This window comes from Pteropus vampyrus, unplaced genomic scaffold (genome assembly GCF_000151845.1).
Source record: "Pteropus vampyrus isolate Shadow unplaced genomic scaffold, Pvam_2.0 Scaffold242, whole genome shotgun sequence".
Taxonomy (NCBI): Eukaryota; Metazoa; Chordata; class Mammalia; order Chiroptera; family Pteropodidae; genus Pteropus; species Pteropus vampyrus.
In genome coordinates, this window is record NW_011889023.1 from 1,472,684 (window position 1) to 1,498,919 (window position 26,236).

Consider the following 26,236-nt stretch of genomic DNA (forward strand, 5'->3'; position numbering starts at 1 on the left):
ACTATCTTCTCTTTTGACTTTCTCTTTTTAATTCCAAGGTTCTTATGAACTTTTTAGCATTTTAAACTTCGTAGATATTGAATCAAATACAAGAATTGTCTATGAATTGAAGCCTAAGTACTTTATAAAGACACATACTCTCTCTCCCTAAAATTATATATGAAAGGCATACATAAGTTGAGGATCTTGGGTATTAGATAAATCATAATACGATGACATGTAAGAAATAAATTTTAAGAAAACACTTATTTATGAAGATTTTATATGTGCGAAATAATAGATTTTCATAAAAATATGAATCCTGTGAAGTTGAGGAGTATGTACAATACGCTTCCATTTATACCTAGTTAAAATACAAAACAGTGTTCCTACACACTCACACACATACACACACACATCTTTACCAATCTCTCTCTCATTTATACACACTGGTAAGGTAAATTTATATGGAAATGTATTGGAGTAATAAATGCCAAATTCAGATTAGCATTTGATGGGAGAGGAGGAGGAAAGTTATTAGGTAGGACTATACAGAAGGTTTCAGCCATGTATGTATGTATGTATGTATGTATGTATGTGTATATATTAGTTGATTCAGAGGTAGAAGATTATAGAAAAGTTAGGAAAATTAAAAGACAGAAGACCATAATCTAATATTTAAAAAGAATGTCCCTTATCTATGAAATGAGTCAATTAAGTTTTTATGTATTAGTATAGTTCCAATTCTTGCTTCAACAAAAGTTACCTTGCCATATGTTACTCAAATAGATTTTCCATTTTTTTTCCAAATGTTCTTCAAGCATCACTGAATTACTTCATAAATCATATGGCTGATTGTGGTACTGACTCTTTAAAAGAATGTGGGTTTTTTGAGTGACTATCTTTTAAAATGTTTCTTCCTGTCATATACCTTGCTTTAAAAAAAGATAAAACATCTTTTGTTAGGTATTTATACAGAAATTTTCTTATGTACATACATTAAAGAATATAGACTATCTGGTGAGTGAAGGATTGGTACCTAATTTGAAGCCAGCAAATGTTGAAATTTTTCCCTCAAATTCTTTAAAGACATTTGACAAATTATATCTGCAGAGGTGTTAAGGGTTTCCTTTGGCTTCTTAAAATCACTATAATTAACATGTTTTGTTTATTTTGTGTCTAGCCTTCAAAAAAGATGTGTTTTATTTTTAGAATCAAGGTATTTTAAATTTCCAAGCATTTCAAGTTTTTAAAAGTATTTTAATGCCTCCCTATTACAAAACAGGCATTTTCGTTTTGCCATGGTAAAGAAGCTTAAATACCATGAGCTTCAAATTTGTTTAAAATTACAAAAAAAAAGTTTCTAAGCCTTCCTTAGGACACTTGGCAAAATATACCACAAAGGCAATACATTTCGCACCAGTTCCTGAGGGCCTTCCATAATTTAAAACCCATGTGATTCCGAAATTAAGCTGACAACTGTGTTTCAGGCCTTTCACTTTATCAGCTCATGTGGGCCCTCAGTGAAGTCATTTAAATATTATAATCACTCCTACATCACCCTCCCCATCCTTAACAAATTTTTAATGTTTGTATAGGGGGATGAGGCAGTGCCTTATTTTCCATTTTGCTTCATAAATTGAGGCTTAGAAGGTGAGGTTTCTGCGTTTTGATAAAATAAGGAAGACCTGTTGCGTTAACGTGTAGAAAGCCCTTTCTTGTTGCTTTTGTAGGTGGCTCTAGACTGGACCCTGCCGGCCCTTTCGTTCCCACCAATACCAAACAAGCTCTGTCCAACATGCTGCAGCGTCGCTCGGGCGCCATTATGCAGCCACCGTCCCTTCACGCGATCACATCGCAGCAGCACCTGATACAGATGAAGCTCCTGCAGCAGCAGCAGCAGCAGCAGCAGCGGCTCCTTAGGCAAGCCCAGGCACGACCTTTCCAACAGGTTTGTCCAGATCCAGCAATGGAGTCTCTGTGTTTCGTGATTTTCCTCCAGTGAGGGATGAGCATAGGGAATGTGGCATATTCTTCCTGCGTGTATATCCCTGTGTACTTGAGTGAGTGCAGATATATCTCTTTTATACAGGTTTATAAATCTTTTGTCTCCCTTGCATTTTACTGTTATCTTTAATTAAATAAGAACGTGAAGTGTCTTAGGTTCATTGAGAATATGCCTTTAAACAAAAAAGGGAGCCAGTTATTTTGTAGTCAATTAGAAGCAGCAGAATTTTCATCCTTGAAGTGACCTTCTCTGAGCACTCATTCCCTATTTTAATCATCACCATGTTTTGTACTCCTTTTAGCTCTACTTTTATGTATTATTATTCAATTTATTACTTTGAGGTTGTATCTCTGAAGCCCATATGTTCCTTAGGTTTTCTCGTACAGTGCTCTGCGCACACTCTATTTTGAGTGCATGCTTTATAAGATATATGACAAAGAGTACACTACTACTAACAGTCAGTATATGGATATATTTAATTCCTGGTTTATATTATTTCTGTTTTTATGCCACATAACCCAATTTAACTTTTTAGATGACAGTGATTGTTTAATAAAACAGAGGTAGAAGTCACATAAAACTTAGTATAGACTCATGAAAGCCACAAATCTGTACAAATACATTACAATAAAGAGGGAGAAGATTGTATTTCTTTTTCTAGTTCCTATATACTTTTTGTATTTTCCCATTTTTTCTAAATAATAATAATAATAATAATAATAAACTAACACTAATAGAGCACTTACTATTTGCCAAAACACTTCCAAGCACTTTAAATATATGTTTTATCTTACATCTCAAAGCAACCCTGTGGGTTTGGCACTTTTATGATCCTCAAAGGAAGTAGCCAATCTATAGGTGTGTCCTGCTCTAAGAAAAACGACAAAACTTTCAAATTAGCTAGAAATTCTAATGCTTTTAAAAATTATTTTTTTGTGTTTTAGATAACTATCGAGACACATATGTATTGTATAACTTATGGCACTTCCACATTCAGTCCACTTAGTGATTTGGGGGCTTGGGGGTGGGAGAGTGATTTATGCGTTCTTGAAAATGATTCCTTTTTTTTTTAACCTGTGTTATAAGAAGGTCAGGAAAGAGGAAACTAGTTGAACTGCATAAGAAACAACAGTCACTACAGGTTTGTCCCTCCTTGACACCTAGTGATTGCTCAAAATCTCTGGGTGTCAGGTAAGATGAGCCTAAGTTGCCTCTTACCAGAAATAATGAATGTTTGATTAAAGTATTTTAAAGGCTCTGATTTTGCTTAAATCAGCAGCATGTTTGGAGCCATTTAAAACCTCAGTGGGATATTAGCTGTTTTGGGGGATGAACAAATATAGTTATACCATTTTTTCAAATTCTTATTTAGATAAATTAAAAATTTACTAGAAGTTGAGTAACCATTCCACTCGGATGAATTCAGCTCCTTTTTATAGTAATTTAAGTCTAAGTAAAATTTACCTCGCGATAAATTTATTTAGTTTTTCATGTCTACCTTTTCACCACAAAGTATAATTTGCCTTATTATTAGCCCACCTAAAGCAAAAATTTTAAAGGAATTTAATAGAATAATCTACATGTAATCAAAGACATCTTTACGTATTTGAGAAGGCAAGCCTATAACCTAAAATGTACCTGGAGGGCCCCACTGCTTCCCCACTTACCTCTAACTACTCAAAAATACCTGACTCTATTCTTTTACACCACCTAAAGTTGTACTGCTTGTACTAACAGGAACTGACTGATAGGTAGGTCATTCTTTTTCCAATTGTTTTGTACCAGCTCTGTCAGAACGTTGGCGTTTTCTTTTTTCTTTTTTGTTTTTTGTTTGTTTTTCCTTTTGAGAAATCAGAAATTTCTTTTCCAAGTAATAAAAGCTCAACTTCATAATACTGATTTGCTCAATATTCACATTCACCCCTTTCCCATATTCTTTTTTAACAGTTGAAACTTGCATTAGAATTTCTGAAGGACTTTCAGAAGCAGATGTTTTTTTTTCTCCCTTGATCACCATTCTTAAAGTGGCGGATCATTGAGGAAAATAGTATTCTTATAAGGAAGAGAATTGCATACGTGGTGTAGTCGAGGGTAGAGTGTTCCTACATGGAGTAAATGAGATATGCGTGTGGCATCTGCTAGAGTGTCAGCACCTAGGCAGTTCTGAGGGAAGTGTTGGCTCCTCTCCTCTCTCCTAGTAGATCATGTACAAACTATTAATATACCTGAATCTAGCTAAATACAGTAGCAGAAAAAAATTCTTGTGCTAATTCTTAAAAATTGAGAGTAAAGGCAGAATTATATGGAATATAACTGATATCGATAAATTGGTTTAATACATGATTCTGGATGCAATTCGTTATTTTTGTAATTGGTAATTTCTTCATGATAAGAAATGGTAGAGCATCATTGATTCCAATTTTGGCAGGAACATTTTCTCAGATTAAATGCCTACGCATAATGTGATTCTCTTTGGTTACATAAGAACTTGTAATTTTTTGGCTTACAGGGAAAACGAAATAGGTATCTTTTCTCCTTATCCTAGCAATTTTCTAATTACAGAAATCCATTTCTTTAAATGCAACAAATGTGTTGGAGAATTTCCATTTATCTTAATCTTTAAGCATGATTTTTGAATTTTAATAGGTGCTTTTAAAGCCTGACTAGTTTCTCCAAGTCTTGGATATGACTGCTCCCTAGGCCAGTTGTGGGTGACCCCCCATCCCAATTCCCCCTTTCCCACCTTATAAGGTCAGGCATTGGGTTTTATAATATTTTGCATTATCTTTTCATCTCTTGAGCACAGGGTAGAAATCTATGAAGTATTTATTGAGTGAATTCATGTTTTGAGCAGCTGTTTCCAAAAGCCTAGAGCTTCCTAGTAACTTTAATCTTTAGCAATATGGATTAGTATCCAGAAATTCATCTCATAGCTGTTCCTCTGAGTGCTTCCAGAAACTTCTCCCAGCAGTGACCTCTGCTATGGTTATTTTGAAAATCTAGATGGAGCAGGGAGAACACAAATTCCTGAATTCTGGATATGTGTCAGAACTTGCCTCTTCCCATCTAAAAGAGAGAAGTTGATGAATGTAGGAATCATCTAGCCTTAGTGCATGAGGAAATCCAGAATAGTATTATCAAATAGCTCTAATTCTGCTGCAGAGACTGAATATCCACTTCAGTGGATCATGGAATTATCTGTTATGAACCATCTTATATTTCCTCAGGAATATATTAAGACATTGGTTTAGTGTCTAGAAAATAGGTGCTAAATAGCATGGATATTGTTAGGTATTTTTAATCAAATTATTTGATATAATGATTGTTATATAATCAAGTGTATTTTTGTATGGTTTTAGTGCATATCGATATGCATAAAGATGTTTTGGCAAGGAAAATTGTTTTAATTCTTTTAGTTACAGTTTTTATCCAGGAAAGTAAAACTGATCACTCTCCATTTTTTACTGAGGGTCTCTAATTAAAATGGGACTCATTGTAGTGATTATGTTACCTCTCAGTGCCTCAGAGCCTCACCTATAAAGTGGAGCTAATGCAATAGTTACTTTATAGGGTTCTTGTGAAATTAATTATTTAATACTTTTAGCTGCCCTTAGAACAGTAGTAGCTGGTGCATAGTGAGTGCTCAAAAAATGTTAGCTGCCATATTTACTATCATTGTTTTATTAGTATTATTTTATGGTGGTTGTTATTTCAGAGAAAATAACTATCCCATAAAAATAATCTTTACTTTCTTAAATATTTTAAGGATTAAAAGAATAAAAGTACATCAAACGCTTTCTTGTATAATTACATTAATTATCTAATGCTCAGTGATCACCAGTAGAAGAGACCAATAAAAAGGAGTATTGTTTAGTTTTCCTAATAGACATTTTGGTGTCTTAGAGCAGTATGTTTTTACTGTCTAAATCTGTGATAAAAACTTTAGAGGGGCTGATTCCAATTTCAGTGTTAACAAATCATTGTATTTTATTTTCCATATAGCCTATGAGGACTGTCACAGAATGTAGAATATTAGCTACAACAATGCAAAATGCTGCTTTAATTGTTTCCCAGTCACCTTTTTCTTATATCCAGTGATTTTCTTCTAACAAGAAGGAACTTACTTCCCCCATCCCACCATATCAACCTTCTAGGGAAGAGGCTTTTTAAGTTTTCTTGTCTTGACACAGGAAGGAGACTTAATTTTATTCCTTGGCTCTGGTATCAGTTTATCCTGATTTATTCCTTTCAGTGCACAAAATCATTTTTTGTTCTTTGTAATAATCAACTCCAAGCAGTTTTGAAATCCAAAGTAAGCTAGACAAAAATTAGTTTTAGCTTAAATTGATTGAGACAAATTTGGAAGGGAGCAATTGGTTATAGGCTAAAGATAGATAACAAATCAGAAAGATTTTCATGACGTTGTAGAGGAAGATTTCTGACAGAGGACAAAAATTATGTGCCCAGTTATAGCTAGTGGTTACTTATGTGAACACTAACTTGTCACCCATGGAGCAGGTGCCATCACTGTGCACCCAAATAAAGGCATTAGGTAACTTAATGAAGAATAGTGACTGAGTCAGAGCCTCCCAGAGTTGTTAGCTCTTTGGCAGACTAAATCTGTAACTTCCTGAAAACATGGCCTCTTGGATTGATGAAACTCATTTTAAGTTGAACAGCCACCTTTTCTGTCTGGTAATTGATCTCCTGCCATATGGATATGATATCGCCCTGGAACATCTGTTTCCTTCCTTTGCTTTCTCTCCTACTCACTCTTTAGCAGTGTACTTCAAACATGCAAACAAGAATAGAAAATAATATAGCAAACACTAATGTACTTACCACCTAGCTTTATTAAAAATGTTCTGCCATATTTATTCTAAATAATTAAAAAAATAATAAGGCATTACAGATAAAGGATGAGGCTCCTTGTCTCCTCTCATTTTCCCTTACGTATAAAGAATCAATATCATGAATCTAGTGCCTTTCTTTCTTATGTATGTTTTTATACTTTTACTACATATCTTTGCATCCATTCACATAAACATTATAAAGTATTACTTTCAGACTTAAAACTTTATATAATAGTCTTACACATATATTGCTTTGTTTGCAACTTTTGTATTTTGACAAATTTTGAGTTATATCGACTTTGTTACATTTAGTTTTATGCATTTGTTTTTCCTGGTTGGATGCTATTCCATTATGAAGATTAACATTTATCCATTCTCCTATTGATGATCATTTATTTCCAATCATTTCTCACTGTTAACAGCGTTACAGTAAACATTTTTGTACATTTCTTCTGTACATATGGAGAGTTTTTAGAGTCTGTACTTAGAAGTGGACATGCTAATTCAATTTCCAAAGTGGTAGTGATTCCTGTCAGTTCTAAATGAGTATTTTTCCTTTTTCTGCATCCTCTTCAACCTTTGATATTGTCAGACCTTAATTTTCTCATTCAGAGCAGGTGAAATGTTACTGAATTATGGCATTTTAATTTGCATTTCCTGATTGCCTGTGACTTTAGGCATCTTTTGTAACTTTACTAGCTATTCAAGTTTTCCCTTCTACAGTTTTCCTGATTGTATAATTTAAGCATATTTCAAAATAATTTTATTCTTATTTGATAAATATAGGCAAAAGTAATCTTGTTGAAACAATTCTTGGGTTTTGACAATTATCTTTAATGCATTTACTAAGAGTATAATTTCTAACCATCTCAGTGACAAAAATGAATTTAAGAGGACAAAAACCACTGAACTAGTAAATATATTCTAAACCCTTTTTTGTTCCTTGGTTGGAAACCTTGTCCAGGGAAGCGAGTGCTTTGTTTATTACCTGGTATTTTTCTATTCGAATGGTGAGAAAGGTGCACATTTATTTGCTGAAGTTGTGATTAGGCAGCTATACTGTCTAGAAGATAGTGCACGAAGCTTGATTTTTATGATACAGAGGAGCAAAATGGAGTAGAGGAGTGAGAGAATGGACTAATACAAAGATGGTTGTTGGATCTAAGTGTGCAGACGCAGTGAGTCATGTGCCTGTACTTAAAATGGTGAGAATGAATAGATATTGTTTGCTTGGGAAAGTCCTTAGTATAGTAAAATTACTAGTCCTTAGTGTAGTAAAATACTTTTTCTATTAGTGTAGTAAAATTACTAGTCCTTAGTGTAATAAAATAACTTTTTCTCTTAGGATTGAGAATCCTTTGTCTCATCTCTAGCTCTAAAACTCAGTGAGCAGAAAATGTTTAATTCTCAGACAAAATGTCACTTAGAATATCTTTATAAAAATGATTAAACAAGGGAATTATTTACCTGAGAAATAGGAATTTTTTTTCATAAATTTAGCTCCCTTTTTTAAAACCAGATTCCCTGTTGGTGGCACTATAAATGTTTGTTGTCTACTGTGGTTAATTGAATGTGTGGTTAACATGATGCTCTGTTTTCATTTGCATTTACTGGGGCTGGAGCTATCTAATTACATTCTCCAATAGTATATGACCTACTGACTTGTTTGTTCACTGAATGTCTTGTCCAATTAATGTGACCCAAATGTCCTGAGCTCATCCACTGCTTATAGGCTAGGAAGCCTCTAGGAAGGCTTCCCTCAGAGTTGTTCACTGGGGCATCAGCATCCTTTGTTACAGGAAATGTATGTGTATGATCTCTCCTCTACCTCTTTTATGTCACCATTTAACGTCCAGTTTGTGCTATTCTATTGCATGAATATTGCCATATTATTTTTCAGTGTCCCAGCCTATGTGGTATTGTTTGGCATATGAATGAATAAAGCCTCAGTAGGGTCTGAGTTTTTGAGTCTTGACTCCCTGAAACATTGTTTTAAAATGAACTATATCATATGTATTTTGGCTACCCACATCATTAGGCTAAAAAGTCTTATCTGTATTGTCTGCCGTTTTCTTGCTGTCCCCTTTTCTGTAGGACTTCTGTAACTCTGCTGTCTCCCTTCTTGAAGACTTTGACAACATAATGGTAACACCCCTGCTCTGTCATTCCTCTTTCTTTCTTTCTTTCTTTTTTTTTTTTTTTTTTTTTACATAAACTTTTATAGCATTACTCTTTGAACATCAAAATGAGAAGCAGGTTATTCTTCTATAGCTGGTAATAATTATAGTCTTCATTTCACTGTTATTTACTTGGTTTATGTTTGAGACTGTAACACAAATTCATGAATGCATTGACCATGTTCAATTTAATGGAGTTTATTTCTGAAAGTTTTCCCCTTTGATTGCCTCATGATTTTCATCATATGTGTACAGAAACCAGTGGACGTTCATAGCCTGGGCTTGGGAGCATAGACCAGTTTGTGCACCTTCATCTCAGTCCCAGTTTTGAGCCCTCCTTTTTCCGAGCTCTTGCTTCTCCCTGCGGTAACTCACATCATTAGTAGAGGAACGCATGGCATGCTGCCTCATAGGCCAGTGCAAGATAATGAAACCTGTGGTTATGAAATATATCCTTCTCATCACATCCCACTCACTGGCTATTCCAAAATTCTCAACAGAATGCATCATTTCTATTTTCTTTCCGGTATGGAGAAGATGTTTTTTTCCAGCATAGGTCTTGTGCATGCATGTCATAAGACTTCACCTCTACTGCTTTGCCTGGGCTAGCTAAGAATGCATGTTTTGCATTAAATTACTTATAGGTTTCTGTATCAGGTAGCCAGCTTACAACATAAACCCAAGAAGCATTAGAATAAAAAAGAGCACACATCTCATGTGAATGTAAGTCAACTTGTTTCACTGCCAATTTAATGGGTAACATTTTCTATACATTGGTGAAAATATCCTTAACTGCATATTCAAGCTTTGGAAATATTTAGGTTACTAAATACTTATTATATGGGCAATTTCTTTAATAGTTATCTCAGCAAAGGAAAGTATGGAGACTTTTCTGAAAAGAACTAATTTTTCTATCAATTTTTTTGATGTTTTGTGTTGTACAGAGAGCAGGTGAGGTTTTTATTTATTTAAAAACCTGAATTAAACATCAGATTTAAAGCTATTTTAGAGGTAGCTTATGTTTGCTGTAGCCATTTATTGTTCAGATAATAATGTAATTCTGATAGAAAACAATTTGTATCAATCATTGATTTTACTTTTTAGAGAAAGAATAGACAAAATATTTTGTGCAGTATTTAAAGTCAAAGGTTCTATGATTTTCTATATTCATTCGGATTAATGGGAATATGTATATATATCTTTGCTTTCCTTTTCACCATTCTTATTTTCCTTTAATATTCTCTAATAGAAATTTAATAAATGTACATACTTAACCAATCATTATATTCATTATTTATGGACATGTTAATAGAATATATTGTAAAAGTTCATTATTGTATGAGGTGTGTTTATTTTAGAATGAATCAGTTTTTCTAGCACTTAATCTTACTGTTAGTTGATTCTCAATCAATTTATCTTTAATGTGAGAGCTTTATAAAAGAATCAAACGTAACTGGTCAACAGGACCTCTTATAATTATAGAATCTTCTCTGTCTATTGTCAGAAAACAAAATATACCAGTATAATGCGATGACCGTAACTTCTGGATCTCATCATGTGTTTTAGCCTTGGGCACCATTACTCAGTACCTTCCAAACTAGTATCACAAATAAAACTTTATTTGCTAGGTGGCTCATAAAACATTACCCACTGGTTTTCATTGGGTGACTTTTATTATTATTCCTAAACCAGCATTTTCAGAATCAGAGTCACAAAATCTGGCTGTGTTTTTCAGGTACAACTTGACTCCCTACTTGCGACCCTTAGACACTATTGAAAATTTACTAAATGGGGATTTGGAAAAGAAAAATAAAACGTTACTAGTGAATCGAGTGGATACAAAATTCCTGATCCTGAAATGCTGCTGATTATAATGCTTACTGTCTGCTAGTTGGATGTATAACCAACCAATTCTCTTTTAGAAAGAGGTCTTCACATATGCTCAGTTGACTGAGAGAGTGAATGCTAATGAAGAGAACAAGACTCAGAAGAATGAAAATTATGATTGAGGATGATTTATCAAAAATTTTAAACTTACTAAATTAATTTCAAGTGATCCAAAAGGCCTTTGAGTCAGCATCTCTTTGAGCTCACATATGTCATATGCCCCCTGTTTGCCAGGCACGATCCTACTTTGCACCTGTCATCCTGGCCTGTCCCTGGTTGGATGATTAGTCTTTTCTTGATTAATACAGCAAAACCATCCCTACCTACATTAAAAAACTTTTAGTGAGTCTCTATCTTTAGTTTCTTTGATTATTCCCATGTTTTGGTCCTTATTTAGCATTTGTAAAATCTTTCAAGTCACTGAAGAACTTTTCTTATTCATTATTTTCCCAACAAATTGAACTCTTTCCACAAATTGAAATAATGTGTTTCTGGCATTATCCTGGGAAAACCAAAGAACAGTAGGAAGTGATTTCACTTTGGGGGGAAGAAACTGCGGTGTTTTTCAAAATAATTCAGGGCAACATTTGATAACAAAGCTATTCACAGAGCACTTGGAGAGTGCTAGTCAACTTGGGGTGGTTGTGATTTCCTCAGGGAGGATATTGCACATCAGAATTATTACCTACTATACTTAAGCAGGTGGCGGGAGGGAACATAATGTGCTCATAAATAGTTAACCTTTAGACAATAATCATTGACTGAGAATACAGGAGTTTCAGACTACAAAAACTGATTTGAAATTTTTGATCCTTTTCCCCTTGCTTCTTCTGAAATTATAGTGTTTGAATGTTTATTCAAATTATAGTTCTTTGAATGTTTATTTTGTGATTTGTTTAATGTACAAAAGTTTTTAATTCATATTTTTTGTTTCTACAATCTCAACTGTTATTTGTCAATAAGAGTATAGCCCAATAAGTTAGATACTTACCTTATTAGTATTCTACTTTTCCCCCACATGTAAGTCATAGTTTGTTTTATAAGTTTCTCCAATAAGCAAAGGAAGAGTAAAGAGTTAGATCTGATTTACACATCTGCATGCAACTGTCACCTACAGGTCACATTTTGTTTCCCTTCAAACCAAAATAGGTCATGGATATTGTAGACTGTTTATGGATCTCAAGATTCTAACTCATGTATAAATAATTCATTTTTCTTCCTTTCTGTAAAAATGATAATATACATATATTTGTGCCCCCAGAGAAGCACAAAACAATATTTCAGGGACCTCACACGACACTGTCAGGTAGCATTGATTTGAGGAGTAGCATTTTAAAATCTGGTTGATTTACTGACTCCTTGGCATAGTCTTTGGAGAATCAAAAGCCATTTGGATACTTTGGGTTCTCATAGAGGGATTTGGGGCTATTTTACTTAGACCCAATCAAATAGAGATGCAGTTGTACTTAGATTAATCAGCTAAAGGCAGAGGGTATCTTCATGGTACCCTATTTTTGAAAGTGAGATCTTGTTGAAGCCATTATATACAGATATCATAGTAAATACTCTCAGAAATTCATGTTTGGTCCTTGTATGGGTGGATAGAGTCACCTTAGGAGAGGCAGAAGTTTCTTAAGTGCTCTCAATTGATTTTATTTGGGGATCAGAGAAAGGGCTTCACTGACTGATGTATATATTTTATTTCAGTATCTCTTAACAAATCTCAACAGAAATCCCCCTCATAGTTGTTTTTTGGGATAATTTTAAGAGGCTATATGTCTCTAAATAATAAGCACCAATAGGGTTTTAAATATTTTCATCCTTAATATCACTTATGGAGGCATGTCATCATAATGGAAAGAGCTTGAGCTTTGGAGTCAGACTCACCTGAGTTCAGCTGATGGCTTGGCCAGGTCTAGCTGAACTCACATAGCTGCTGAAGCTCTTTGAGCTTGGCTTTTCCTGGCCAAAGAAAATGGAGATGATACACCCTCCCTGCAGAGTTCCTGTGAGAAAATGGGAATAAGAGCAAGAAGCCCCTTGGCATATAATAGATGTTTAATAATTATTGGAGTTCTCCATCTTAAGCTAAATGTTTATCCATTTCCCCTGCTAGAAATATCTATATTATTTTCCAAGAACAAAATATTTTGTATAACTATAATTTAGCACCTTTTAAAAATGCAGACATCTATTATATAAAACAGTAGTAAACCCCTAGGATAAACCCCATTCTTCACAATTAGTAAGTCCCAAGGAAACCTAGGGATGGTTGGAAGCTAGGCCTCTTTACGTGATTATTACTGCAAGTTTCCATGAAGTGGCTTCTGCCGCCAAACATAAAATACAGACTACTCTTATGAATTAAATATTTATTTCCCTAAAGCCAAAACATGTAGTAAGACTGGCGAACAGATGTTAATTGGTTCTATTTTATATTGTAGTTGGTTAGAATTGTATCTGCTATTAACATAAATTTTTAATGATTATATTTTTATTGATTTATTATAGTCCTAAGAGATACCAAATTCATCCATTGAATACATGGCTAAATAGGCAATTTTTCAGTCACTAAAAGAAACTTTATTAAAAAGTCATGAAATTTGTAATTAGAATTTGTATGTACCACACCTTTCCTTTATGGGCACAGGATGGTGTGACCGTGGTTTCGGATTTCACAATATGGAACTCACGCCTTTCACTCTAGAGGGACATTAGTACCCTGGAGTATACGAGAACACTGTCTCAGAGCCTCTCACTGATTATTATGGCTTGTATTATGGCTTGTATTGTTATCATTGGGGATATCTGTAGTCTTCTTTGGAAGAAATAATAAGTTCATCAGTCTCTACACACATAGGAAATTGATGAGGAATCAAATTTAATGCAGTTTGGAAATCTGCAAGTTCTGTATTCACATAATGAGATTTGGTGTCACAGGTTATTGGGATTACTAGCCAGGAGCTCAAATCAAGCCCTCATTGTTATGATCAAGAGTTTGCCTTGGCTTTGTTTTCCAGGGCCAGCCAGGGGACCAGGCTGCTCTCTTTGCTGCACAAGCACGGCCCTCCCCTCAACTCCCCCAGTATCCAGGGCTGCAGCAAGCACAGGTACCTACATTTGCTTTATAGATTCTGCCAGGACTTTTATTGCTATTTATTTGAATGGGAAACTAAGTAAATAGGATATCAACTCCCTTTCGGGGTCTAGATCTTAGTTACGTCTTCTGCTTCTAGATTACAATTGACATTTCAAAAAAAGCATGACCAGTGATTATTGAACAAGTCTCAGGATTAATTAATTTAATGAACATACAACATTTTAGGATATTATTGAATTGAAAACATAAATAAATTCAAATCTCTCAATGCTGATTGTAGATATTGAAATGCTAAAGAGTCCCAGAGTACTTATGTTATAATGATGTAATTTATGATTGAATTTATCGTATTCAAAGAGAGCTTCAAAGAGAAATCATGGTAGAATAAGAAGATTATTGGCCTTGGAATTAGACCTTGGCACAATTCCTGGCCACTTGCTAGCTGTGTAACATCGTGCAAGTTACCCTGAGTCTTGGTTTCCTTCCCTATAAAATAGAAACAAACATTGTGAGGATTTAAGACAACCTATGGAACTGTGCTATGCTGCACGAGATACACAGCAGCTGCTCAACAATTGGTAGACTTGCCTTAATACAATGTTAACTTGGAGCTATTTTTTTCTAATAATTTTGTTATTTCTGCATCCATATACTTTTACCGTTACTCCCCAAATCGGGCCAGGGGTGTTGGCAAGATTGTTAGTCGGGGTTAACAATTCATACTGTGTTCACAACTGAAAGGAAAGCTGAGATTGGCCTTCATGAGCACTGAGCCCTACAGCCTGGATCCATTCATGCTGCTTGCTGGGAGTTCATTATATGTTACTCTGTCCTCCACGTCAGAGCCACTAAACTACGTTAAATGTGGTGCTTCGAGGATTTGAAGAGCAGTCCTGTTCTACTTTAATCAGCATTCTATTCTTTAAATTGTAGATAGTGATCCAGCAGAACCTAAGGTTTTCCATTTACATTAGCTGTCAAGATTTAAAGAAACAGGTTCTCATATATTAATATTGCATCAAAAAAAGAATTATTCAGATGATTGGTACAGTGGTGGACTAGAGAGTAATGAATCGTCACCAGTTACACCCTTACTCTCTGGTTAGGGTATTAATTGGGTTTTCCTTTTTGTAACTGGTTAGTTACTACAGTCACATTCATCAGATCCAAGGAGGTGTAGTCACATATCAGGAAAGTGTACGCCATTATTTTAATTTACATTGAGCATGGGGGTAGTTTTTCTGACTAATTTTAGAAATGACATCAGTTGATGCTTGGGATCTGTTGAATATTGATGTCATCCGTATACGAAAGGTGTGGATGCTTGCCTATAAAGAAACATGCCTTCCTTTCCTTAAAATAAGCAACTGATCTTCAAACTAATCTCTTCGCCAAATGAGTCTTCATTTTGTTTTTTAATTACATCTTCTGGTAATTCGTTATATAACTAGTTCATTCTGTAGCTTTATGGCTAGCCTCTCTGCCTCCATGGTAGTCGTCCTCATATTCTGAGTCATAAGAACATCGGCAGACAGTGAATTTCAGGGGGCTACTCCTGGGTTCTTTTTGAAACACTGACTTTGGTCCCTATGCCTGCCTACAGACCATGCCTCAGGGCTATACGATGTACGGAACACAGATGTCTTTGCAGCAGACGCCACAACAGCAGGCTGGCAGTGTGGTTCTCTCTCCCAGCTATAACTCCAGGACCTATCCATCTGCACATTCCAACCCGGCGCTAATGGAAAGACTCCGACAGATGCAGCAGCAGCCAAGTGGCTATGTACAGCAGCAGGCGTCACCATACCTGCAGCCTCTGACTGGTTCTCAGAGGTGACACAGCTAGAAATAGTGATTGCAATAGTAGACATGCTTCTAGGGCATGGTGCTTTATATTGTTTTTATGAACTTGTATATTTGCATGTTATTTGCATTCTTTCATCTCATTTTTAGGAGCACCTAGATAGAAATTCAGAATAAGTAATGACCTATCTTTTTCATTTCATTCAAGGCTCCTATAGTTTGATTCACATCTTGCATAGTGTGAGTGTAATATTTTTAGAAGATACCACTATATTAGCTCCAGTGTTCTTTCTTTCCCCCTCTTTCAATAAAGGCTTTTTGGCTAAATGTATCTAAGATTAAAAAAAAATGTTGAATATTGTTAGCAGTACCTTACTAGAATATGTTGATCAGAGCCATAAAATCTGCAATTTTCAATACTCGTGCATGGTGCCCAAAAGAGTTGTTAAATCTTAGTTTCTTCCTTTTCCAGTTCAGAGATGGTTCACAAAGCAGAATCAGGAGGGTGCTTTTTTATTTCAGTTTTTGTTTAAATCAGGTCCCTTAGACATAGTGTATAATTGCACTGCCCATTATAGTAGCTACAATCTACATGTGGCTATTTAAGTTTAGACTAATTAAAATTATATTAAAAACTTAGTTTCTCAATTATACTGGTCACATTTCAGGTGTTCAGTAGCCACATGTAATAAGCAGGGCCAGCTGTGAAGTTTTGTAACTAGGGCAGTCACCCAGTTCATTGTCGAAGGGCCCCACACTTGATTTAATGCTCTGTTGTTACCCTCTTGAAATTCTTACTAATTTTGATCAGGAAGCCCTGCAGTTTTGTTTTGCACTGACACCCCAAAATTATGTAGCTGGTCCTGATGGGCCGTGACTGTCTTATTGGAAGGCACAGATGCGAAACATTTCAGTCACCATAGTAAGTTCTGTTGGATAGCATTGATTTAGAAGAATTAAGTCTTGTGCAAAATTTTGTACAATAGTGGATAGCAGGGCAACTTAATTTCTTGTATTATCATCAATGGCTGCACATTGTTTAGAAAGTTGACAAGGTTGATGGTAGCACGTTTGGGGAAATAACTAAATTTGGAAAACATACATTATATTTATTATCTTTCTAATAAGTTGCAGCATAGTGTATTGCCTAAACACTTGAACTTTAGAGTGCGGAAGTTCTGGATTTAAATGCTACCTGTGCCATTTGCTGCCTGAATAACTCTGATAAGTTATTTCTCTAGTTGTCTGTTTTCTCATTTTTAAAGTGGGGATAGCAAAACTGCTGGCATCAAAAGGCTGCTGTGAGGAGTAAATGAAAGAACACATTTCAACTTTTACCATAGTGCCTACTTCAGAGTAAATGCTCAGTTATTATCACTTATTATTAAAAATTATTAAAACATTTTTTAGAAAGTAATTTATACATGATTTCAGTTTCACCTTAAGTAGTAAGCATGCCTGTTGCCCTTTTTCAAGTGATCCTATCTACCCCTGAGAATTTAGGTTATCTTAACCACCGGTCTTTATTGCATTCGAATTGTTCAAGAAATCATTGAACACAATCTTTTCTCTGTGAATGTGTGTGATGCGCTAGTGCCACTGATTAAAAGGATGATGGTATGCCTGGGCCCGAAATGAGCTGTGTTATTCTTCACCAGACTGAATCATCAGTCCCTCCAGCAGAGCCCTCTGATGGGCGGTGGAATCGATGCGGTGCTGACCTCTGCACACCCGAACCTTCCCTCGGCGCCCCTGCCCCAGGACCCGATGAGGCCCAGACAGACGCAGGTGCGACAGCAGCAGAGGCTCCTCCAGGTATGGTGCTGGAGGTGAGGGCAGTGCGTTCTGGGTCTCAGTGATCATGAGAAATAACAAACACTTCAGACTTTAATTGCCAAGTGCCAGGGAACCCATTGTATTTGATACTAGAAGCTAAATTGGGGTCATTTAGTTCCAACTTGGCAAGGGTCTTCTTTTCTGTGCTCTACCAGGTCACAGGCAGGAGAGCACGTTTCTCAGTGTCCTTCCCCTTTCACTAAGGTTCAAGAGGGTAGCTGGATGCCTTTATTTTAATAGCATAAGCTTCAGCTTACCCAGTCATTGTTTAACTAGAGGCCAAGCAATTTGAATGCAGAATTTCTTTTATGTGCTTAAGGAAAAAAAAGTCCAGAGCTTTTATCAGATTCCTAGATTTTTTTTAATCCAAAAAAGTTTCTGTCACACCTCTGGTCTGATTAGGCTGTGAAGTTGGCATTACATAGATAGACTATTTCAAAGGGAGATTTCATCTTGACTCTGTTAGAATCCAGAGAGTTATCCTTCAATTATTTGATATAAATATTTGAGTCTCCTAAATAAAGCGTTCCTCCCCTGGGCACATTCTTGCTTCTGACTTCCTTGTTTAAGAAATGCAGGCTATATTATGTTTACCTGTTCCATTGTCTTCATTATTCACAAGCTTGTCCTGTTATTAGATTGGAGATTGCCTGATGAGTCTGAACAGTGGACTCTAATCATACCAACAGTCCAACTTGAGATGCACTGTCATTTTATGTATTGCTAAGAAAGGGTGGGGGAAGCACCAAAAATGGGATTCTAGTAGACTTTGGGTACCCAAGAGCTGTTCTCTTGGAGTGAGGTCAATGAGAAATAAACCTGCCATACAGAAAGGGACAGCAAAGGAACATGCATGTCTCAACCAGACACTGAATGGAGAGAAGAAAAAAATTCCTCCACTGAGAATATTAACCACAAGCTCAAGTGGGTTTGAGGTATGAATTCAGTGTGAACCAAAAATTCCCCATTGGCAGTGTCCCCAGGGGATAGGCAAAAGCCAACATGAATCCCCTAAAACTAGGCTTCACAATTTTAAGATGCCATTAGTTGTAAGGTGCCATTAGTTGTATCCTAGATTTTACTTGTTAAAATGTGAAAAAAGTTGTATCACAAAATTAATAACATATATTAATTGGTTTGGGGGGAATATGGCCTACCAGTGTCCAATCCCACTCATTGTGTAGATGTTACCTCCAACATGGTAAGAAACCCTCTAATTCTCATAAGTAAAATGGAAATCATTATAGTACCTACTCCTTAAATGTGTAATGAGAATTAAATAAGAATGTGCAAGTAAAACTCATTTGTTAATATTATGATTAATATTATCATTAATATGACTATTAATATAATACTCATGTAATATTTCTCAAAATAATTTTTTTCCAAGTTCTGAGGATATGTTTCAGAACTCTGTAGAACTGCTATTTATATTTTACTCTGTTTTAAAGTTTACATTTCAAATCACTGAGGAAAATTATTATATTATTTTTTCATTTACTACTTTCTGTCTTATATTGGTGTTTTTTAAGGTTGCAGATTTTGAAAACCTTCCTTTTTGGTTAAAGTGTACTTTTTACCTCAACGTATGTTCTTCTGATGATTTTTTTATTACAAATATATTCCCTGAAGCTAAAGAAAAGTGATTTGCTTTTACATCAGAATTATACTTCCTTTTTTGGTAATTGACTATGTCTCTGGAGGGAAAAATTAATAATTATGAAACTGGGTTGATTTTTCATGGAAGAGTTCACAGAGCCGAATGGAGAATTGGCTTCATTATTGTAATCACTGTGTTTCTGGCCCAACTTGCATTGTTTGTGTTGAGGCTCTCCCTGCCCAGATATCTGCTTAGATTCCATATCCAAGAGTGTTGTCACTTAGTGAGAAATGCCATCTGCCAATAGCTATTTATTACCTTGCCTAAAGAAGACATGTAAATTGGGGGATAGTATACAAACCAAGTTGGAAAATGCAAAGGCTGAAAAAGAGTCTGGCACGGTCATCATCAAGATGAGTGTTTGGGTGGAGGAAACTTTTTTCTTCTTTCTGTGTGTTTCTTCTGTGACTTGGTAATATTTTACCAAGATGTATGTATCTGAGACAACTTTGTCACAGATACAATTTATGTTTTTATGCTGGTAGCTTATGCCAGAACTTTCCACATCTACAGCTTCCTTTAAAAAAATTTAATCTTCGAGAGTTCTTCAAAAACAACTCTTCTCTTCCTTCTCCTCCTTCATTTTCATCTTCATCTTTCTTTAAAAAAAAATCAACTAATCTTCAAGAGTTCCTCCAGATGTCATAGGGAATGAAAAGACAACTACTGAGCAGTCCTCGTCTAACCTGTTAGTATACGATAGGATAAAATATATGAAAGGGCAAATGACATGAAAGGAGTTAAAACAGTAAGTACAGGGGATGTCCCCAAGACGGTGTAAGATGGTGTAGACAGTGAACACTGACAGTGATCACTACTGAGGAAGTGATCCTTGAGGTTGAAGTGGTCCAAGAAGGCTTCATGGAGGAGCAGATCTAGGTCTTGCCCTTGAAAGATGAACAGTGTTTGACAAGGCAATGATAGAGGAAGCAGGTGCAAAAAAAAAATTAAATAAAAGGTATATATAGGGAGGAGATTGGAATGATAGTAATAAACCCTAAATTTAAATGTATAATCCTTTCTCTTTCTTTCTAGATGCAGCAGCCCCCCCAGCAGTCCTCACAGCCCCAGAGTCAGACCCTTAGTCTCCAAGCGATGCAGCCCCAGCAGCCTTTGGTAAGGCCCGGTGCTTTGGAATCAAATACGTGGGTATTTTCTTTAAAGTCTGGTTGCATTTTTCATGTCCCGTAAGATTGTTAAAAGTTGAAATAGCCTAGCAATTTTCCCTAGAACTTTATCAGAGTACAATTGTGTTATTGTAGTCACTGTATTTGTTTTCATAGAAAAGTATAAATAAATATTTTGATTTTAGATATTATCATTTTTCCTCCAAATTTTTTTCTGACCTCTTTATGGACTACAATGTTTATATTCAGACGCTAAGATTTTTGTCTAAACAATGCTAAAATTATAATTTACTATATATCTATGTTTAAAGATTATTTACTTTGAATTTTTACTGTAATCTCAAAAAAGCATGAAAGTGCTTTCTAAAGTATTCTTTTCTGATGTTAAGAGGAATACCAATTTCAGTTAGTTATTTGCTGCAGAAATTTTCATGTAATTCATAATTATATAGTTTACTTCTCTAGCTTCGTAAATCAAAATTTGAAATGTTGTATGCAGAGCATCAGTGAATATTTTGTAAACTTCAGTAATTTAGAACAGCCTTTACTTTTGCAGGCACCATATCTCTGCTTTTTTACTATTTTTTTTTAAACTGCCTCTTTTTCTGTTGACTTAAATGAATGTATTCTAAGAAGGAACATTTTATCACTATCATCAGTGGTTACATCACTTGCTACATATTGGAAATATCTGTAAAAATAAACACTTACTGTAAAGGTAACTCCACACCATGTGTGGTGTACATGAGAACTACCCAAGATGAGCGGGCTACTGTACACGTCTTACACTTGGGGAAGCTCTAGTGTAGTCTCTTTTCAGGACAAGATTTGAAATGTGGTTGGTTTCACAACTTGTAGTAAAGAAGGAACGACATGGCCATGGCTGTAGTGCATTAGGAGGAATCAGAGTAGAGGTAGGTGGTAAAGGACTGAAAATGCCCAAATAGGACTGGTAAGGGAACCTGGTCAGCTGGAATGAGACATTAGGTACATTGGACAAGCCTCTGCCTTGGCTAGTTTGGTCTCCATTTTCAAAGAAATTCTTCTGTATCATGGATCTAGTTTTTTAGCTCTGATTTTTTTTTTTTAATGTGTTTGTGACATTACTATAATGCACCTTCAAAATGTTTTTCAAATAGAGGCAATATATAAACATTCACAGGCTGCCTACCTTCTTTATAATCAGAGGTATATTAGCAGGGATTGGCTGACTTACTTAAAAATGTGAAAGAGAATCCTTTGGATGGGAAACTGCTAGCTGACTCTAACGTCTCTTCTAAGAACAAGATATAACTTTTTATTTTGAAATACTTTCAAACTATGAGAAGAGTTGCAAGAATAATACAAAGAATTGCCATCAACACTTCACCCAGATTCACTAATTATTAACATTTGCCACATTTACTTTATTATTCTCTCTATAAATACGTACACACACACATTATTTTTTTGATCTGTACACTTGAGTAAGTTGCAGACTCATGCCCCTTTACTCCAAATAGTTCAGTTTGTTTTTGCGAGAACAGGATATTCTCTTACAGAAACTTGGTACAATTATTAAAAATCAGGAAATTGGTAATATTAATGGAATACTACAATCTATACATCTTTTGCAAATTGTGCCAGTTGTATCAATATTGTCCTTTATTGTAGGTTTTTTCTTGGGCTAGGATCACATTTTGTATTTAGCTTCCATGTATGTTACTCCCCTTTAATCTTGAACAATTCTGCAGCCTTTTTTTTCCCCCTTTGGTCTTCATGACATTGATATTTTTCAGGTGTCTAGGATTTTGTTGAATGTTGCTTAATTTGATTTGTCTGGCATTTCCTCTGAATTAGATTCAGTTTATGAATTTGGGCAGGTGATGAGTCTTTCTCAGTGTATTACATTAGGATATACATTATTGATGATATTATTTTAATTGCTGCATTTAGGTGATCTGATGGATTTGTTAACAGTTATTGATTTTCCTTTTGTAATTAATAAATAACTCATGGGAATGTTTGATATAATCTAATTGTCCGTTTACTTCTTAGACTTCACCCACTACTGTTAGCGTATATTAAGTTATTCTTGCCTAAGTCTGCTTTTACTGTGGTAGGGGGAAAATGATGTTTTGCAACTCTAATTTTTTCCTGCATTAGCAGTTGGTATTTTATTTTAGGAAAGAGCTTTCCCTTCTTTCTCATTTGTCTGTCTATTCCTAAGTTGTGTTTTAAATATGAAGCCTAACATTTGACTCTTTGATTTTAAAATGTGCAGCTACCGAGAAGACTAAACTTTACCCAGTATTCTGGAGTTGTATATGGCTTCAATTAGGTTAAATTTGGCAATTTAATAATTCACTTTCTACTAGGTTTATTAGTATATGAGGCAGCAAAAAAAAGCTTAAGGTTGTCCTTCTTTTTCTGATTTCTGCGTACAACAAAACATTCTGGCAGTATTTTGACAGAAAGCTAAGAAACACAAATTTTGTCATGTTGACTATTTGGAATATTTGATGTTGATCTGGCAAATTTTTAGCCTTTTTTTCTTTCTAATTTAAAACAAACACTTCTTATGCTGTAATGCTCATGTTAGCAGCACAGATTATTTAAGGAACTGGGGGAATTAACTGTAATATAATTGTACCTTTTCAGAGATTTAATGCAAATTTATAAATGAACACTTGACTAACAATTATAAGGAACTCATTAATTTGAGAATCATAACTTCTTTGGTTAGTTGTTACTAATAAGGAAATAGTTATATTATACCTACTTTAACAAAAAAAACACAGTTAATGTAGGACTGCTTTTATTACTTTTGAGTGTATAATAGTATAATATAATTTTTAGCTTTTTTAACTTTTGATTCATATACGTAAGTAAATATCTTACATATGAAATATGCACATATATGTGGCTCACAAATAAAATCTGTATGTACATTTAACCTACATATTTAAATTTATTTATATTTAATCTGGTTTTTTTTGTATTTAAAATATCTGTTTAATCACACAAATGTATGACTGCCAAATAAGACTGCGTGAGTTTTACTTTTTTTAAAATGTTGACTTTAACTTGTAGGCACACGTCCTTATAAAATAGTTAATAATTTTAACAAAAAAACTTGAATAGGGTTGACATCTGCAGTTAAGCAGACATTAACAGTATCTTCATAATCTTTCTCTTTGGCTTTTCATCCACCGATTATTAACCATGACTTTAGTTAGTTTGTAATGTAATATGTGGGAAATATATAAAATATTAAAGGTATAAAATCAAGGGTTTTTTTTTAAATTTTTTTTTAGGAAGAATCGTGCTATATAACCACAGATGAATATTAATATCAAGTGCCTGAAATATAATAGTTATTTTGGGTGAGATAAAAAAAGAAACATTTGATTCTTTCACAAAGTTAAATTTATAAGGCTGGGGCAGGATTTGTCTTTAAACTTCTCAATTATAATTTGAAGCAGAGGATAAGGTTATGCAGAATTTAAAGGAGACTCTATCCCCATGTTTCACTAGAATTGAAATATACCTAATATTAAGGGAATTTAACATCTTTCTACTCATCTCATAGTTTTATAAATATTTAATACATTTATTATGTGTGAAGAATATGTCAGATTTATTCAGCATTGTCTTCTAAGACAATATTGAAGTTTTCTAATGCACTAGTTCATATTTCACTCACTATCTTAAAATATTTTTATCCCAGGGATTGAGCAGTTGTGTCAGATTTTCCCTATTGTATTCATGGGAGAGAATTCCAGAGAAACAAAAAATTCCATTTCAACAATCTCAATAGATCTATAAAATCTACAGTAGGCTTTTTACGGCTTTTTTTTTCTTTTTTTTTTTTTTAAGCTGAAGTCTCTTTAAAAGCTACCTTGAGAAGCACAATGTCTTATTTTGATATTTAGAGCACTGTATTGCAACCTAGGCAGCAATTATTTTTGCCAAGGCAGAAATATTGTACATGGCATAAGTCTTAAGATGGTCTAGGAAATTTAAAATATCACTTAGAGTGGTAGATTTCAGATAATTTTAGAATTAGAAGTTAAAAGAATGGTCAGTGATCTTGGTTTTTACATTATTGTTATTAGTTTTTTTAAAGCATGGTTTTATTTAGCACACATGTTTACATATACTTTTAAGTTTATTAATGTAGTCACATGTTTATAATTTTCGGTAGCTGTAAAGTCACTCCATTGTGTTGCTCTGCTATTATTTGCTTAACCGCCCTACCTACTGTTGAACATGTAGATTGTTCCTAATTTCAAAAATAGTACTTCTAAGGATATTTTGATACTTGTTCTATTCCTCTTTTTTGGGTCTTCTCACAATAAAAGAAAGTAGAAGTATAGCAAAAAAGTTAACTTTAGTTGTATATCTTTAGAACAGCAATCGCACAAAACCTCAGCAATATTAAGAAAAATTTTATATTTCTTTTTATCTTTTGGTATTGTTCCTTATCCCACTAAGTTTTATTATATTCATCTAATATATTTATTTATTTTTATTATAAACATCTCCAGCAGATCCAGTTCTTGTTACTGGCCAGTGCTCTTCGTTCTTTGTTTCTTTCCTTGCTAGAAACAAAGCAGTAAGCTAAGCCAGCTGATGGAGAGAAGCCAGCTCTGACTCATTTCCAGTTCTGATTCATACAGTTTCAGGGGAGAAGCGGTAGTGGTAACACAGCCACCACCCTCCCCGTGACTTACCCTGCCACTATCTATCTGATGACTTTAACAATTTAATTCAGCAAGCGCTTATTCAGTATGTGCAGTGGAGACCAGCACTCTGCCAGAGCCTATGTAGACACAAATGAAGTGCCAAATATGAAGAACAGAACTACCAATGGAAAAGAGTAGAAGAGCTACAAAGGTTGTATTAGTTTGCTAAAGTTGCTGTAACAAAGTACCACTCACTGGGTGGCTTAAACAGCAGATCAGGGTGTCAGCAGAGTTGGTTCCTTCTGAGGGTATTGAGAGAGAAATCTGTTCAGTGCCTTTCCCCTAGCTTCTGGTGATTTGCTGGCAGTCTTTGGCATTTCTTGGCTCACAGAAACATCACGCTGATCTCTGCCTTCATCTTTTCATCGTGCACTCACTATATGTGTGTTTATGTTCAAATTTCCCTTTTTTTTAATAAGGATACCGGTCACATTGGATCAGGTCCCACCCTAATGACCTCACTTTAACTTGATGATTTCTGTAAAGACCCTATCTCCAAATAACGTCACATTCCGAGGTGCTGGGCATTAGGATGCCACCATATCTTTTGGGAGGAGCATAATTACACCCATAACAGAGGTCAAGAATAGTGTGAGAAGCTTGGGAAGCCTTGATGGGAGAGGTTGCATACGGTGGGCCATGAAAGGCAGTGGGGTCCGATTCACTGCTTTCTGACTATTCACTTGTCAGTCTTTCCCCCTGTTGACAGGAGCAGCTGGGACATGTGGGACAGTGATCATCAACTCCTACGCAGGCAGGTTGGTCACTCCTATAAAAAGTGTATCTAGTAGTCAAAACTAACTTGGAACAGAAATTGGGCGCTTTTTCAAAAAGCCCATCAAAAAACAATTTTCTCTGAAAAGAGCAAGAAAGTGTAAGAAAAACTCATGTTTACAAAGCTTACAAGAAAGTGTAAGAAAAACTCATGTTGGCTTATATCAACGCCTGTGTCGTCATTTGTTTACTTAAGTCACTTTTCTGTGAAAGAAGAGCATCTGGAAAGGAAGACTAGATGCCCTTGCTGAAAAATTATATTTGACCTCTCTAGTTTCGGCCTAAATTATAGTTCTTGACTTGAA

The 26,236-nt window shown here is 35.0% G+C and overlaps 1 protein-coding gene across 22 annotated transcripts in view; it reads left to right on the plus strand.

Annotated features, from left to right (window-relative positions):
* MED12L (mediator complex subunit 12 like) overlaps positions 1–26,236 on the plus strand; it is a 317,720-nt gene that overhangs the window by 279,382 nt on the left and 12,102 nt on the right. For 12 of the 22 annotated variants that reach the window (XM_023519944.1, XM_023519946.1, XM_023519960.1 and 9 more), the window contains 6 exons: positions 1,713–1,930; positions 13,925–14,014; positions 15,608–15,837; positions 17,466–17,636; positions 20,339–20,419; positions 25,867–25,915. In XM_023519944.1, coding sequence (XP_023375712.1) covers positions 1,713–1,930; positions 13,925–14,014; positions 15,608–15,837; positions 17,466–17,636; positions 20,339–20,419; positions 25,867–25,915 — 839 coding nt within the window. The remainder of the gene's footprint in view (positions 1–1,712; positions 1,931–13,924; positions 14,015–15,607; positions 15,838–17,465; positions 17,637–20,338; positions 20,420–25,866; positions 25,916–26,236) is intronic. The other 10 variants (XM_023519950.1, XM_023519955.1, XM_023519963.1 and 7 more) reach the window with 4 other exon arrangements.